At 33.9% G+C, this 15,067-nt stretch overlaps 1 protein-coding gene and 1 pseudogene across 2 annotated transcripts; one reads left to right on the top strand and one right to left on the bottom strand.

The window, feature by feature from the left end:
* The first annotated feature begins 1,232 nt into the window (after positions 1 to 1,232).
* Positions 1,233 to 5,908, top strand: LOC132031062 (putative late blight resistance protein homolog R1B-14; annotated as a pseudogene).
* A 6,361-nt stretch (positions 5,909 to 12,269) lies between these two features.
* LOC132029272 (proteasome subunit alpha type-6-like) lies at positions 12,270 to 13,341 on the bottom strand. 2 transcript variants are annotated; one of them, XM_059418593.1, is made up of 3 exons: positions 12,715 to 13,341; positions 12,458 to 12,517; positions 12,270 to 12,375 (listed from the first exon to the last, which is right to left on the bottom strand). In XM_059418593.1, exons 1-3 carry the CDS (start codon positions 12,844 to 12,846, stop codon positions 12,316 to 12,318), a joined length of 252 nt encoding a protein of 83 aa, XP_059274576.1. In that variant the 5' UTR covers positions 12,847 to 13,341; the 3' UTR covers positions 12,270 to 12,315. The 2 variants fall into 2 exon arrangements, with proteins under 2 accessions (XP_059274576.1, XP_059274575.1); XM_059418592.1 differs by having other exon boundaries at positions 12,598 to 13,341.
* Between the last annotated feature and the right edge of the window lie 1,726 nt (positions 13,342 to 15,067).

Consider the following 15,067-nt stretch of genomic DNA (forward strand, 5'->3'; position numbering starts at 1 on the left):
GCGGTCGGAAAACAACAAAAAAGAAATAAGAAAAAGTTCCAATCTAATGTTTACACGCAACATGTCAACTTACTATGCTTAAGTGATTTAATGTGGCAGAATATATATTATTTAACAATAGTCATGTGAAAGAAACATATGTACAAACACATGATATGTATCTATGGATTTGATCCTAGAGCTGATTTTTGTGTGAGTTAATTAGTGGATTCTTGATTTCATTTTTCCTCCTTTGTCGAAAACTTTGGTTCTCTTGTTCATTCTCGGCTTGACAGTACTTTGTAATACTAGTGAATTTTCTTACTCTGCTTGTATCAAGTATTGGAAGCTTAGGACAAAGTGGTAATTTAGCTCAAGTAGAAAACATTCATGTGAGTCTTATTTTATTTGGTATGATGATGACATGAGTTGAGTTTAAATGAAGCAGTGATGATTCATACAGTCGACTCTAACTTGTTTGGAACTGAGGTGTAGTTGTTGTCCAAAAAAATCATGTGAGCAATGCTTTCTTCTATGCAAGGAAACTATCTTGCTCGGGCTCTTCAAAAATGTCGACTGGTGCGTGTCAAATTCTTCAAAAGTAGTGCATTTTTTAGAGGATTTAATATGGGGGCGGCAACATTTTAGGAGAGTCTGAAGACCATAGCAAGGAAATGATAATACAAGTTAACATTGCTTTAAATAGATACTGAATGAATTATACAGAGGTGAATAAATTACATTACCCCAACGTTATTTACCAGAACATTTTTGGAACATCAAGCATAGATATTTGTCAATGTTGTAGCATAGTAGATGCATTTTATAATTTTTATATTAGGAATTATTTTATTAGTAATTTGGTTAGTGGGCATTTAGGATCAGATACTGATCACAAATCTTTGTCCTTTTCCCTGTTAGCCATTCATCTTTCCATTTGTTTATTTGAGAGATTAGCAAAGTTAGGTTAGTGGACACTTTTAAAGTGTGATAATGATCACTAATCTTCTCATTTTCTATGTTAACAACCAGTACTTTTGATAAAGTTCAAAAAAGAAAAGGTGGGAATTTTGCTTTTTCAGTTTTTTATTTGAGAAATACGGACTTTTGGAAATTCATCAAGTGAAACAAGCCATATAACAAAGACATACACAAGAGAACAAATGAAGCATCCGTGTCTGACGGATAAATTAAAGAAATACGTTTTCCTTTTTCTGTTTTAAATTTGAGAGGATACGAGCTATGAAGATGCATCCACAATCATACTAAGAGAAACTCTGCCTATTGTTAATTATCGCACACATAAAAGAGAAAATAAGAGAGAAACAGTGATATGGCTTATGCTGCTATTACTTGTCTTATGAGAACCATAAACCAATCAATGGAACTTACTGGATGTGATTTGCAACCGTTCTATGACAAGCTTGAATCCTTGAGAGCTATTCTGGAGAAACCATGGAAAGCAACAGACGATCTCGAGGCATTAACAATCTTGGAAGCTGAAATCGCAGAACTAGCATACTGTGCAGAAGATATGGTTGACTCAGAATCAAGAAATGTTTTTTTAGCACAAAAAGTGGAGGAAAGAAGCAGAGCTATGTGGGAGCTCTTTTTCAACTTGGAACAATTACTAGATTGCATTGACTCCACCATAAGACAGTTGATGGCAACATGGGACAGGTGCAACAGCATGGAAGATCTAAAAGCACAAAATTACTCTCTTGCCAGTTTACCTGAGCATGTTGTAGAGCGGCCAGAGAATATAATGGTTGGCCATGGAAATGCATTCAATATCATGCAGGATCAACTCGCCGGAGGAGAAAGGGAACTAGAAGTTGTCTCAATTGTAGGGATGGGTGGCATAGGCAAGACAACTTTGGCTACAAAACTCTACAGCGATCCATGCATTATGTCTCACTTTGATATTCGTGCAATAGCTACTGTTTCACAAGAGTACAAAGGAGAAATGTACTCCTAGGCCTTCTTTCTTCTACAAGTGATGAACCTTATGATCAACTAGCAGATCGACTGCAAAAGCTTCTAAAAGGCAAGAGATACTTGGTAGTCATTGATGACATATGGACTACAAAAGCTTGGGATAATATAAAACTATGTTTCCCAGACTATAATAATGGAAGCCGAATACTCTTGACTACTCGGAATGTGGAAGTGGCTGAATATGCTAGCTCAGGTAAGCCTCCTTATCACATGCGCCTGATGAATTTTGACGAAAGTTGGAGTTTATTGTACGAAAAAGTCTTTGTGAATCAATGTTTTTCCCCAAGAATGCAGAGGATTGCCTCTAGCAATTGTTGTGATTGCTGGAGTTCTCTCCAAAAGTGGTAAAACATTGAATGTGTGGAGAAGTGTTGCTGAGAATGTAATTTCAGTAGTTAGCACAGATCTGGAAGCCCAATGCATGAGAGTGTTGGCTTTGAGTTATCATCACTTGCCTTCTCACCTAAAATCGTGCTTTCTATATTTTGCAATTTTCGCCGAGGATGAACTGATTGCTGTAGATAAACTTGTGGAGTTATGGGCTGTAGAGGTATTTTTGAAGGTAGAAGAGATGAGAAGCATAGCAGAAGTGACAGAAAGATATCTAAAAGATCTTATCGATGGAAGTTTAATTTCCATCCACAGTTTGAGTTTTGATGGAAAAATAGAGAGCTGTGGAATGCATGATGTGACCCGTGAACTCTGTTTGAGGGAAGCTCGAAACATGAATTTTGTGAATGTTCTCGAAGGAAAGAGTGATCAAAATCCATATGCACAATCCATGCAGTGCACCTCTAAGAGTCGAGGTCGGATCAGCATCCATAATGAGGAAGAATTGGCTAGGTATCGTAACAATGAGGCTCATTCCATTATCATGTTTGGTAGATTCTCATGGTTCACCGCGGTTTTGCATTTCAAGATAGTAAGAGTACTAGATCTTGCTTTATTAGCTTTTCAATTTTTCCCAGTGGAATACTTTCTTTAATTCACTTGAGATACCTAGCTTTGCGTCTTTATCCTCTCTTAGAGCATTATCTAGGATTCGGAGAAGAGGTTCTAGACATTCCTCCATCGATATCAAGGCTATGTTATTTGCAAAATTTTATACTTACCCTTCCATTTTCCCGTGAATGTTACGAATATCCTTTAATATTACCATCGGAAATTTTGACGATGCCGCAATTGAGGCACCTCCGTTTGGACTGGAATTACTTGCGATATCATGAGCTTACAGAGAAAAGTTTGGGTTTGCGAAATTTGCAATGTCTCTCTGGATTGAGTCCTTCGTGTTGTAGGGGGTCTGTCTTTAGACTATTTCCCAATTTAAAGAAGTTGCAAATATGTGACGTCCCAGAAGACTTTCGTAGTCAGAAGGACCTGTATAATTTTCCCTACTTAGATCAGCTTGAAGAATTGGAATTTCATCTTAGTTATCCATATGCTGCTTGCTTTCAAGAAAGCATTACACCTTCAGGTTCTACTCCACAAAATCCTCCAAGGTTTCGGATGAGAATGCGAGGGCCACCTCCTGCAGATGCTTTTTCTCCTCTGCTCCTACCTCCTCCAGATGCTTTTCCACAAAACCTTAACAAGTTAGCTTTTAAGGGGACTTCTTTGCTGTGGAAGGATTTGAGCATTGTTGGTAAATTGCCCAAACTCGAGTCCGTTAAAGCATCATATGATGCCTGCCTAGGCGATGAGTGGGAAGTAGTTGAGGAAGGCTTCCCTCACTTGAAGTTCTTGCAACTTGAAAATTCATACATTCGGTATTGGAGAGCCAGTAGCCATCATTTTCCGTGCCTCAAACGACTATTTCTTGAAAACTGCAGGTTTCTGAATTCAATCCCTCTAGATTTTGCAGACATAACCACAGTTGCACTAATTGATATACGTTACTGTGCACAATCTGTTGAGAACTCGGCCAAGCAGATTCAGCAGGACTTGGAAGACAACTATGCAGGTTCTATTGAGCTCCATATATTGAGCTCCATATCCATAAGGCTTGTAAGACATCTTCGTCGTTGATTTTACTTCTTATAATTGTTCCTTGCATTTGTGCTTCCAGATTATGTATACTAAGGCTTGTTTTGTCAAGAATATTTTACTTGAATTAGTCTATCTTCAGTTTGATTAGGACTGTTGTGCAGAATACAAGCTTCCAAATTATATACTAAGGGTAAGGCTTGTTGGTCAAGTATATTTTACTGATTTTATCTATTTTCAGTTTGATTAGAGAATTATTATACAGGGTATGGACTTTTAGAGCACGGTACAATCAATTTTACTGTAATATTCTTTTGTATAAATAGAAGACAGTTTTCCTAATGCAAACTAGATAATTCTAAATTAAAAGTTTTAATTTTTTCAAAAGATCTTTTTCCTGTGAAATTCTGGTCCAATAGTAAAATGCGGGGTCCCCATACGTTTGAGGTCAAGTGTTCAACTATTTATAAACAGAGTAATTAATTTGTAACTATTTATGCTCTTCCACAATTTGGGTATCTTATCTGAGTTTAGTAGATTGCCTTTGTAATTTTCTGCAATAGTGGGTAGAATCCGTAAAGGGAGCCTTGGCGCAACGGGTAAAGTTGTTGCCGTGTAACCAGGAGGTCATGGGTTCGAGCCGTGGAAACAACCTCTTGCAGAAATGCAGGGTAAGACTGAGTACAATAGACCCTTGTGGTCTGGCCCTTCCCCGAACCCTGCGCATAGTGGGAGCTTAGTGGACCCGCTGCCCTTTTCTTTTAGTGGGTAGTATCCATGCCATTTCTATGAAAAAAAAGAAGTTTTGAAGATTAGATTTTTTTACATTTGACAAACTTGATCTCTCTTCTGTTTCTTTAACATTTACTGATCCGCCATCTGTTACAATGGTCTTTAGTCAGATTTCTTTTGTTCTCCTTATTCTTTTCTTTTTATGGAAATAAATAATACCATACTTTCACAAGCAGGCATGTCAAGTAAGGGTTTAAGTTTTTTGCACTGGTGTACAAAACTTTTATAACATCAGGTAAAGTTGAGCTACAACAACATATATCTCTTCATAATAAGCTTGATATAGTAACTTAAATAATAGAATAATAACTTGCTATAACAAGCTGCATTGATAGTGTAAAAATTGTTACACTATCATTGCGTGTAACTTAAATCCGTCCAATAATGTGTTAACTTGTTATTCCTGCATGCTCATTCTTGCTATAGTTTTCTCCTGTTCCTAAGTTTTGGGAATATAACATTTCATTTTTGATCTCACGTGGCTGTTTTTTCCTGGCATAGGTGGCGAAGACCTTTAGGTGTTTCGCAGATTAGCCCGTTCTCCGAAAGTGATGCAATCCGAATCGCCTCAAGGACTTTTCTACAACCTTCTCGGGGATTCCAAGTGTGGATGACTGCATGGGAGGATGAAGTGGAGAAAGGGGAGCATCAAGATGGCCAAATGAGTGAAGAGGATGGCTATGAGTGCAAAGAGGGACTATTACTTAAATGCAAAGCTATCATTTCCAAAGAAAGACCAGCCAAACAAGACCCTTACTTCATTTAGGGTAGAATTGTAATAGCTAGCTAGTCTTCCTTTCTATCCTAGTATAAATAGTATACTTATAGTTTTCATTAGACTTCGACTATTTTGATGAATGATATTTTGCTACTCTATTGAGAGTTTGAGTGTTTGAGGGCTTGTTGAAGCCATTGATTGTGTGTTTGTTGAGAGGATTGGTTGCTTGGGAACTTAGATTCCCTTGAGGTCATCCTAAGAGGATTGGTGCTTGTTTGTATGCTAATTGGAGGTCTTAGTTATTATAGAACTTTGGTTGCCAATTAGACTCTCTCATTGTGTCATCCTATTTATCTTTACTTTCTTGTCAAATTCCTTGTTTTCCCATATCCATTATTGTATCAGAAAGAGATGTCAATCCAGAAGTCAAATGTGTGAGTGGTTGTTTTTGTTCCTTTTCATTTTCATTCAACAATTTTAGTATGGGGGCAAGATGAGTGCAGATGGCTTGTAACTTTATTGTATATCATCTTTAATATACCGTTTGTATTGTTAGAGTACTAAAATTTTATATACATATTTAATGTGGAAGGGCAGACTCTAAAGTGTGCAAGTTAGCAATTCAGATTTCAAGTAAGGAGATTGAGAACTTCTCATTCGGATCTACAAATTTCTATTGCTACTATACAGAAACTTTGAAAGACCACTAAATAGCACAGGATAGTTACATGTTGTTACTTATCTCATAAATAGGATGTGAATATAAGCCTAACTAATTTTGCATAGTTGTCTTCAATATCTTATTGAATCTGCTTATTGGAAATTTCACAACGTAATTCAGATAGGACTTTTGGAAATTCGTAAACTATCGAATTCAGATTTCTGCTTCTTTGTTATTGTAGGAAATTAGCCTTTGGATTATGCTGCTATTTACTTCCCTTTATGAGCAATCAATGCAATTTCCTAGAGTTAATTTGGAAGTGTTCTATGAAAATATTGATTCCGCGATTTTGAGGCATTTACAAGCTTAGAAGCTGAAATTGCAGAGCTAGCATCCAGCACAAAGTATTACAGTTGACTTGGAATCATGAGAAGTTCTCTCAGCAAAAATCCCAATTTCACAAAGAATAAGACATGCTTTTTCAAAACTCAAATTTGTATAACTAAGTTAGTGCAAAAATTTATAATTTGCATGTGTACTAAATAAATTGTGTTAGTGTTCTGAACTAAGTTAGGATTTAGCAGAACTTGTTTGCTGTGGAATGATTTGAGCATTGTCGTTAAGTTTCCCAAACTCGAGTCCCTTAAACTAGAAACGACGAGGAAGGAGTTGACACTTTAATTTCTTAATTGCTATGAAAAAATTTAGACATTAGGTACTGCAGAACCGGAAGTGATCACTTTCCATGCCATGAACGACTTTTTCTTAAAGGTTGCTTGTTCTTGGATTCAAACACTCAAGATTTTATAGCAATAACCACTCTTGGTCTAATTGATATAATTAGGATGTGACCATTCTGTTTCTCCCACCATCTCTCATTTCCTTTTCCTTATAAGCATTTTGGTGGATACAATAAACTGTTGGGTATATCACATATAATATTATAACTTTTATTATCACTAGTTTTTGAACACGTGCTATTCCAAATTAGTAGGTACAAACTTTTCAATACAATTGAAACATTGTTAAAACATGTGCATGAGATACAAAAAACATTTAAAGGGAATAAAATATAAGCTCGAAATAATGAATAAGGATTAATATTAAAGCAAACTTAAAAGTTGATCTCAAATCGATCGGAATAAAAAGATATCGATCCACTGTCAAAAAAATAGCAATGAGACATATACATATACACTTTCAAATTCAAAAGAAAGTGACACATAGATGCTAATTAGACAACTTGTAGTCCCATTTCACACAATCACTTTTACATTCTAAGCTCATCTTCACAAACTTTTATTTATTTATCCCCAAAAAAAGAAGAAAAAAAAGCTTTACTAATAGTTAGGATAAAATTCGCTTAGAGCTAAACATGAAAAAAATAAACTTTACTAATAGTTAGGATAAAAGTCACATATTGCTAAACATGGTTCGAAACGAAAAGTATTATTTCAGAGGATTAGCATTGCAAATTTAACATTAGAACAACAATTACATCCGTTGTCAAATATAGTTTTTTAAAAAAATGAATTATCACTTATATATTCGCAATCCTAATAGTGATAATTCAATTAAGAGTAAAGTGAAGCTGAATTGAAATTCAAAATGAAGGAAAAAATTGTATTTTACGGAAGAACAACCTTAAGCAAGAAAAAAATTTAAAAATGATGAGTTTGGTGGATGCAATCTTCTGTGATCATTTTAGTTTTATATTTTTATTTCTAACATTAAAATTTTTCACACAAAAAACTTTGCTCGAGGAATAGTGGATATATTCTACTTCTATTACAAGAGAATTAGATGAAACGGATTACCAAAAATGCACATAGACAAACCAGATTTAATTGTTGCAGCCTGCAGTTTGACTCCTCTTTTGAAAGAGCCGAAGTAGATTACTTAGTAAATGAGTTTTCCATGAATATATTGGATGATTTTTCATAAGTGATTATATTAGGAAGCAGAAATTCACCAAAGTAACGGTTAAATTTCTCCATTACTAATGCCTAAAGGGTATTTCCATTAATACAAGGTGACACTGGTATATTGTACACTAATATAAAGGTAATAAATTTAACATTCAAGAAAAGTTAATTTGGGGATTACAGTTACTAAAAGCAAATGTCTAAATTTAATACATAATATGAACTTGATGCAAGGATTAACTCTATCTCCTATCAAATGCCTAAATTTTATGCATAATATGAACGTGATGCAAGGATTAACTTTATCCCTTACGGAGTATTTAATTTTAGAGTGTATATTTACATATTTGTACAAAACTATAATTGAAGTAGTTCTAACTTGAAGGATGTACAATTTGGGCTTTCAACTTTTTACTAAGAGGCTGAGGCTTCCGACTTATAGAGGACCATCTCAGGACTTGTAATAAAGTTATGCATTAATGTGTGATGAACAATGAAATAAAAAAGAGATAATGAAAAGGCCATTCTTATATTCATCTTCCTAAACTACCTAGAGAAAATAAATGATATGATAAAGCATACATTCAACTCTTAAAGAGTAAACCGTGGGATTATAGTTACTAAAGACAAGTAAATGAAATATGATTATTTAATTAGATTTACTATTTAATTAAAAAAATTAATTTAGTGTAGGGGTAAAATGGTAATTTATTGGAGTAGGAACTTCTCACTTTTAGTATTATATGATGATTAATTCTTCTAGCATGTACTAGTCTAATACATATATCATAATTTAGTTGGTTTTTTTTTTTCATATTTGATTGGTCAATTTTTTTTTCTCCATAAAAACAAGTTCCTTAAAAATGAGAAAATGACTTGTCTAGTAAAAGTAGTGAAAACAAGTTCCACAACTATCCTTCCATACTGATTATCTCTTGCCCACCCTCTAACCCACCCCACCCCACGCGTTCCCTCACCCCCATGTTTAATTAGAAATCTACCACTATCTTTTGTGACTGTTATTTTAATATAAAATGCACTTAATATTGATTAAACAGAATATATAATGCACTTAATAGTCTGTTATATATATTTCCTCCATTAATCTAGAGTGAATCCCACTTTACCCTCCTAACATTAAAGGGTTGGGAAAGGATACCCTCCTCACATATTGAATGGGAACGATAACCCCCATATCCAATATTTTCCTGTGAGAAATTTTGTTTTTAATAAAAATCTTTTTTTCTTTTTCTTTCTAGAATTAAATACAATATATAACTCTTATTATTGTTCCATTCACTTATTCTTCTGAAAATAATGTACAACAACCACTTGAAAAAATCTGTTAATAAATTTCAAGCTACATTTCGTCAGTTTTTTTTTTTTTTTTTTTTTGGTTTTTTTGTGGGGGGTTGGGGGAGGGGGGGGGGCGTGGAAGGACTAGATTGCCAAGATCTTAATTAATATACAATCTAAATACAGTCTAGTATTAATACCCGCGCGAGCGAACGATATTAAAAGACACTAATCTATGTTAAATTGTGATGTCGCTTGTTTGAGTACATTGTATCACAACATAATGTCAAGTATCATCTAATTTTCGATATAATATACAACGATATTTCCGTGAAATTACAGGAAACAACTTAAATCTTTTTAAATATTATTTGATTTAATCTTTAGATTTAATTCATAATGTATATATATATATATATATATATATATATATATATATATATATATATACACACACACACACATTTCTCTAACCCTTTTCTCATTCAGTTTTTCTTACTATGATGTTTTAATTATTTTCTTTTTCATTTAGTATCTTACGTTTAATCAAAATAATATCATAATGATTTTAGTCGTGATTTTGAATTCGTCCAAAATATAAATAGAAAGTTTCTCTTGTTACTTGTCATAAGATATATTGATAAATTTAATAATTACTACTTAGCACTATTTTACATAAGCAATTGAATTATCTTCTCTTTTGTTTCCAATCCCCCAAATTTTTTTTGTGTGTGTGTGTGTGTGTATATATATATATATATATATATATAGAGAGAGAGAGAGAGAGAGAGAGAGAGAGAGAGAGAGAGAGAGAGAGAGAGAGAGAGAGAGAGAGAGAGAGAGATACGAAAGATTCAAAACTTGGACATGTAGAGAAAAATATAGGTAAGATTTAACAAAGATTAAACCTCATTTTAGTGGCTAGTTTAGTGACTTTTTATTTATTTTTTGAAATTAATTAATTATTCTCACCGGAAAATATTGGATAGGGGGGTTATCGTTCTCATTCAATATGTGAGGGGTGTATCGTTTCCCAACCCTTAAATGTTAGGGGGGGTAAAGTGGGATTCACTCATTAATCTATTGTACATATTGTATATCACTCAATACCCTCTAGTGTGCAATTCAAAAACGAATGTCTATATTGTTAGATTTAATGAGGAAATCATCTTGTATGCTCAATTTCACTTTAAATAAAAGGATACGTTCCTACAAAGATTTTTATGTTTTATTTTTATTGATCTTTTATGTTGTGTTTGTTTATCTCATGCGAAAAAGATCATATAATTAAACAACGTTTGTAACGAGCCATAAGCCTTATCTTCCACAATTAAAGATACATCCTTGAAAGGTGAACATGCAATTGTATTCTTAGGTTGGTTCTTTCTAAAATGGCCCTATTTATACTAACAGTAGAGAGTTATGGAGTGTTTTTCATGTATGTATGTACGTAAATAAATGATCAAAAAGACGGGTTACTATTGTTAAAAGTCACCTCTAAACTATGCTAATCACTGATTCCAAATGCAAAATATAAATAAAGAAAATATTTACTCACTCCGCTCACTTTTATTTGTCCACTATTCCAAAAATAGATTTTTACTTTTGCTTGTCCACTTTCGCATATCAAGAGAAAAATAATTTATTTTTCCTGTTTTACCCTCAGCATTAATTATTCATTCCAAATAATCATTTTGCAAATCCAATACAATTATATACCAATTGATATGGATATTATGGTAAAATATACACTTCATTTATTATTTCCTAAGGGGTGTGCAAAGTCCAGAGTGGACATGAACGGAGGGAGTATTCTGTTTAAATTTGTTCATATGGTTTTGATTTGGCACACAATTTAAGAAAATACAAATGACTTGAATCCTTTGGTCTTAAAGTAAATATATGTAGAATGTACTAAATGTCCTTTAATCTTGTGGTCTTAAATATGCCATGTGAAAAGTTGTAACTACAGAATTGCCAAAAAAGAAAAGAGACATTCTTTTTAACAGTCTAAAAGAAAAGTAAGACAAACAAATTATTAATAAAAAGAGAGTAACCTGATGGATTTCAAATCGGAAGGCATGGAGAAAAACATTTACTTTGTGTCTCACACAATGGACATAATTGGTGTGAGGCTTACTGATTATCGGACATGTGGTATTCACGGTGTGACGTATTAACTCACCAAAATTAACTCTCTCCCCTTTCTCAAACAGTCAAATTTGTATAATGGTGTTTGACTGAGCACAGAAATTAAGAAATAAATAAAATTTTTTGTAACCAATAGTTTAAAACAACTCATAGTATTTGTATGGTTATAAATAATATCATTGAGAATAAATAAAACCTTAAAATTAAATCATTACAGAAAAATATAATTCTTTTGCTATAAACTAAAAAAGACTATGTCACAACGATCCTCCAGAGCCCCAGCTATTCCCATTTCCACCTTATGGAGAATGACTAGAGTTTGAATTTGGGTCTTGAAAAGGGAAGCCCACACCACAACTCAACCAGTTATGACAATGACTGAGAATGTTGCTGTCTGATTGTTTTTACTGAAAATGAAAATTCCTCCCTTTGTTAGAGAACGCTTTACCCCAATGTGTGATTTTTTGCCGCGAATTCAAATTTAAACCAACAACACAATACAATACAATACAATAGGTAAAAACCATCCAAACAAGCAGCTATTGATTGCAATCACAAAAAAGGAGTAGAAGTACATCAGGTACTGATTACAATCACAACTTTGATGAGAAATTCAAGAATAGGAGTAGTCAGAAGACGCCCAATAGCAATACCAGTGTGAAAGACACAGATAGCAAAGCACATGAAAGTCACAACTCCCACGCTGTTACAACTCTAGATATTAACATATAGTCTTAACATATGTTATCAACATATTATCCTGTATCTAATCAGTGGCACTTCCTTCTTCTTGAATAGCAGCAAAGTGCTCATCAATTTCCTCGGTAGTTTAACACTCTAAAGAGGAGATCTTCTTTCCTCACAACACCAACCTGCCAAAGAACAGTAGCGCTTTTGTTAATAGGGAACTGATAAGGTCTCATGGTGGATAATGTGTGGAAAGAAACAAATTACCTCAATTTCACTAGTCTTGAAATCCTCTTCCAGAACAGATTGGAGTGCAGAAACTGCAGCCTGCAGAACAAAAATAATGTATCAGCAACACTAAAGTGTATCCGTCAAACTTCAATATTAGACCTCAATCCATGCAAAACCAGTGTATAGCCAAGAGACTGGAATTCCACAAGTAGCACGAATTTGAAGAGAAAGAAAAAGCTTCTCAACAATGGAACGGAAGGTGAATGGAATATGAGAACTTCCTTTCCTTTTACCTGAACAGTTTCCTCATAGGAAAAACCAGGGAACTTGTCTCTTTTTTTCCTCAAAATTTCCATTGCCTCGCCCTCTTGAGATCCAGCACTCGTAATCTGCACCAAGGTTGATAATGTAATAAATAACATCATGAACAAGAGAAGACAGCAAAATTTCAACACTTCAGAAAAATCTCAAGACAGGACTCAAGAGCACTTAGCGACCTCTCATAAACTAGAAATATAAGAGATTATGGGAGCAGGTCTACAGGAACTGGTCACCAACCTTTTACTGGTAATTACTGGAAAAAAAAATGAGCTGGTACCAGTACCACTTTTGGGTCTTACAAGGTGAGCGTAATAAGCATTGAACAGCAAAGACAGAAACCATAATGTCTAGCATCTACGTTTCAATACATCCAGAAATAGTTTCATGTGCATGCTTTTTTAAAACTACATATCTTCTTAAATATAGTGGGTGAAGGTGCCTATATGTTCATGTTCTCTCCCTATCAAGGATTCACAAGACCGCATTTCCATCTCTAATTAGTCAGTTGTATCAACATATACGTCACTGTACCTTTTTTTTTTTTACTGGTGATATGTAAATTCCATTAATATACCAGCAAAAAGAGAATGTTGGGAGCAGTTACAACCAAACATATACGTCACAGTTCTTCCAGTAGTTTATTAAATGAGTTGTCAAAACGTGATCACGTCTCAGGTTCACCTATAACCTAATTTCCAAAATGAAGTTCAACATTATCTGGATAAAGAAAAATCTCATCTCAAGTAATATGAAGCAGAGCTCTCAAGTTCCAGTACCTAAATCACAATTGTCAACATGCATTCAACTTAAAAAATTTCTTTACTAGAGAGACACATTCATTTCACACTGAAAAAGGTGGTGATACTAGTGAGATATCACTAATTCCCTTGCAACGTTAAACAAAGTAAAATCATCCACTGAATTACAGGATTTTAGGACTGGAGCTTTCTTATGTCAGTTGAAATTGTCAACGGGTTCAATAAACAATAGCAATCACTGGTTGGCTACACACTGTATACAGACAGTATAGCAATAAGTAAAAAATCAGTGCTAGGATATGATTGTAGACAGTGGGACAAAAGGGCTAAGAGGCATCAGTGTCTAGTTTGAGGCTGTGGTGTAAAAAAAAGAATAGCCACACGATCTTATGAAATTGAGAGACAAAAGGTGCTTTTGACTGATAAGGAAAGATGATGTCTAAAGGTTTCATGACTAGGCCTGTAAAGTATTTCCTTGTAGGAGAACATACGCAAATTATACTGATGCCCTTAGCAATATCTAAAATGAAAGAAACATCCCATTCTTGTGGCTTAATTCCTCAAATTACAAGCAGCCCTGATCTTTCATGAATCAAAGTTCTATATAAACCTCTTTAGCTGTTGAGAGAATTTGTGACAATGGAAACTTCATCAAATCTTTTCATAATTAGTTTCACAATTAGCCTTTAAAAATCTAAAAATTAGGAAGTCAAGAAAGTCTGTTTATTTGTGATAGAAGGGACAAATGGAATAATGGCTCTTCATCTACTTTTGCACAATTCCAGTTTTAATTTCCTTCGGTCAGAGTAACTTGGTAAGTGGAATATTCTTACCAGTGTTTTAAAAGGCAGTTTCAAGACTCGTCACGGGGCTCACCTCAGGACGAGGCACTGGCAAAATGCCCCGGGGCTCACGTGCGGGGCTTAGTTCCTGTGAGGCTTATGCCCTAAGCGCCCGACTGTACGCCCTAAACACGCCTAATGCCCAACGCTCGGGCTCGCCTAACAGTTCTTACACAAATTATGTGTTAAATTCTTTAATTAAAATCGTTGACCCTCATAATTCTTTAACAAATGAATGATACTTAATAGTTTTTCATCTATAGAAATAAGAAGATTGAGTGTAACTCAAATAACAAGTCGTAATATTGCATATTTACTATTTGAGAACTTCATGAGGATGAATATCACTTAATATTTCTTTTAAAAATATATAGCCGATTTGTACATTTTCACTTGTCATTGGTCTTTTGTCTTATATATCAAAATTATCATATTTTATTATTTCGCTATTTGAAATTAATTTTCATTTTATTTATGAAGGAATTACATTTTAATTATAATATTGATAAAGTTTATTGATATAAAATGAATAGTATGATAGTAATATTGTTTTAAGAAATTGTGATTTTTTTCATTGTTTCAAAAGTTAAGATGTTAGAGTTGATTTGTATTCCATAATAGCTTTTATTTCATTGTATTATTTATACTTGTAAAATTATGTTATATATAATTATAAGTTGTAAGCAGGGGTAGCTCAAGGGTGAGGCTAGTAAAGCTTTTGTTTT

This window comes from Lycium ferocissimum, chromosome 9, assembly GCF_029784015.1.
Source record: "Lycium ferocissimum isolate CSIRO_LF1 chromosome 9, AGI_CSIRO_Lferr_CH_V1, whole genome shotgun sequence".
NCBI lineage: Eukaryota > Viridiplantae > Streptophyta > Magnoliopsida > Solanales > Solanaceae > Lycium > Lycium ferocissimum.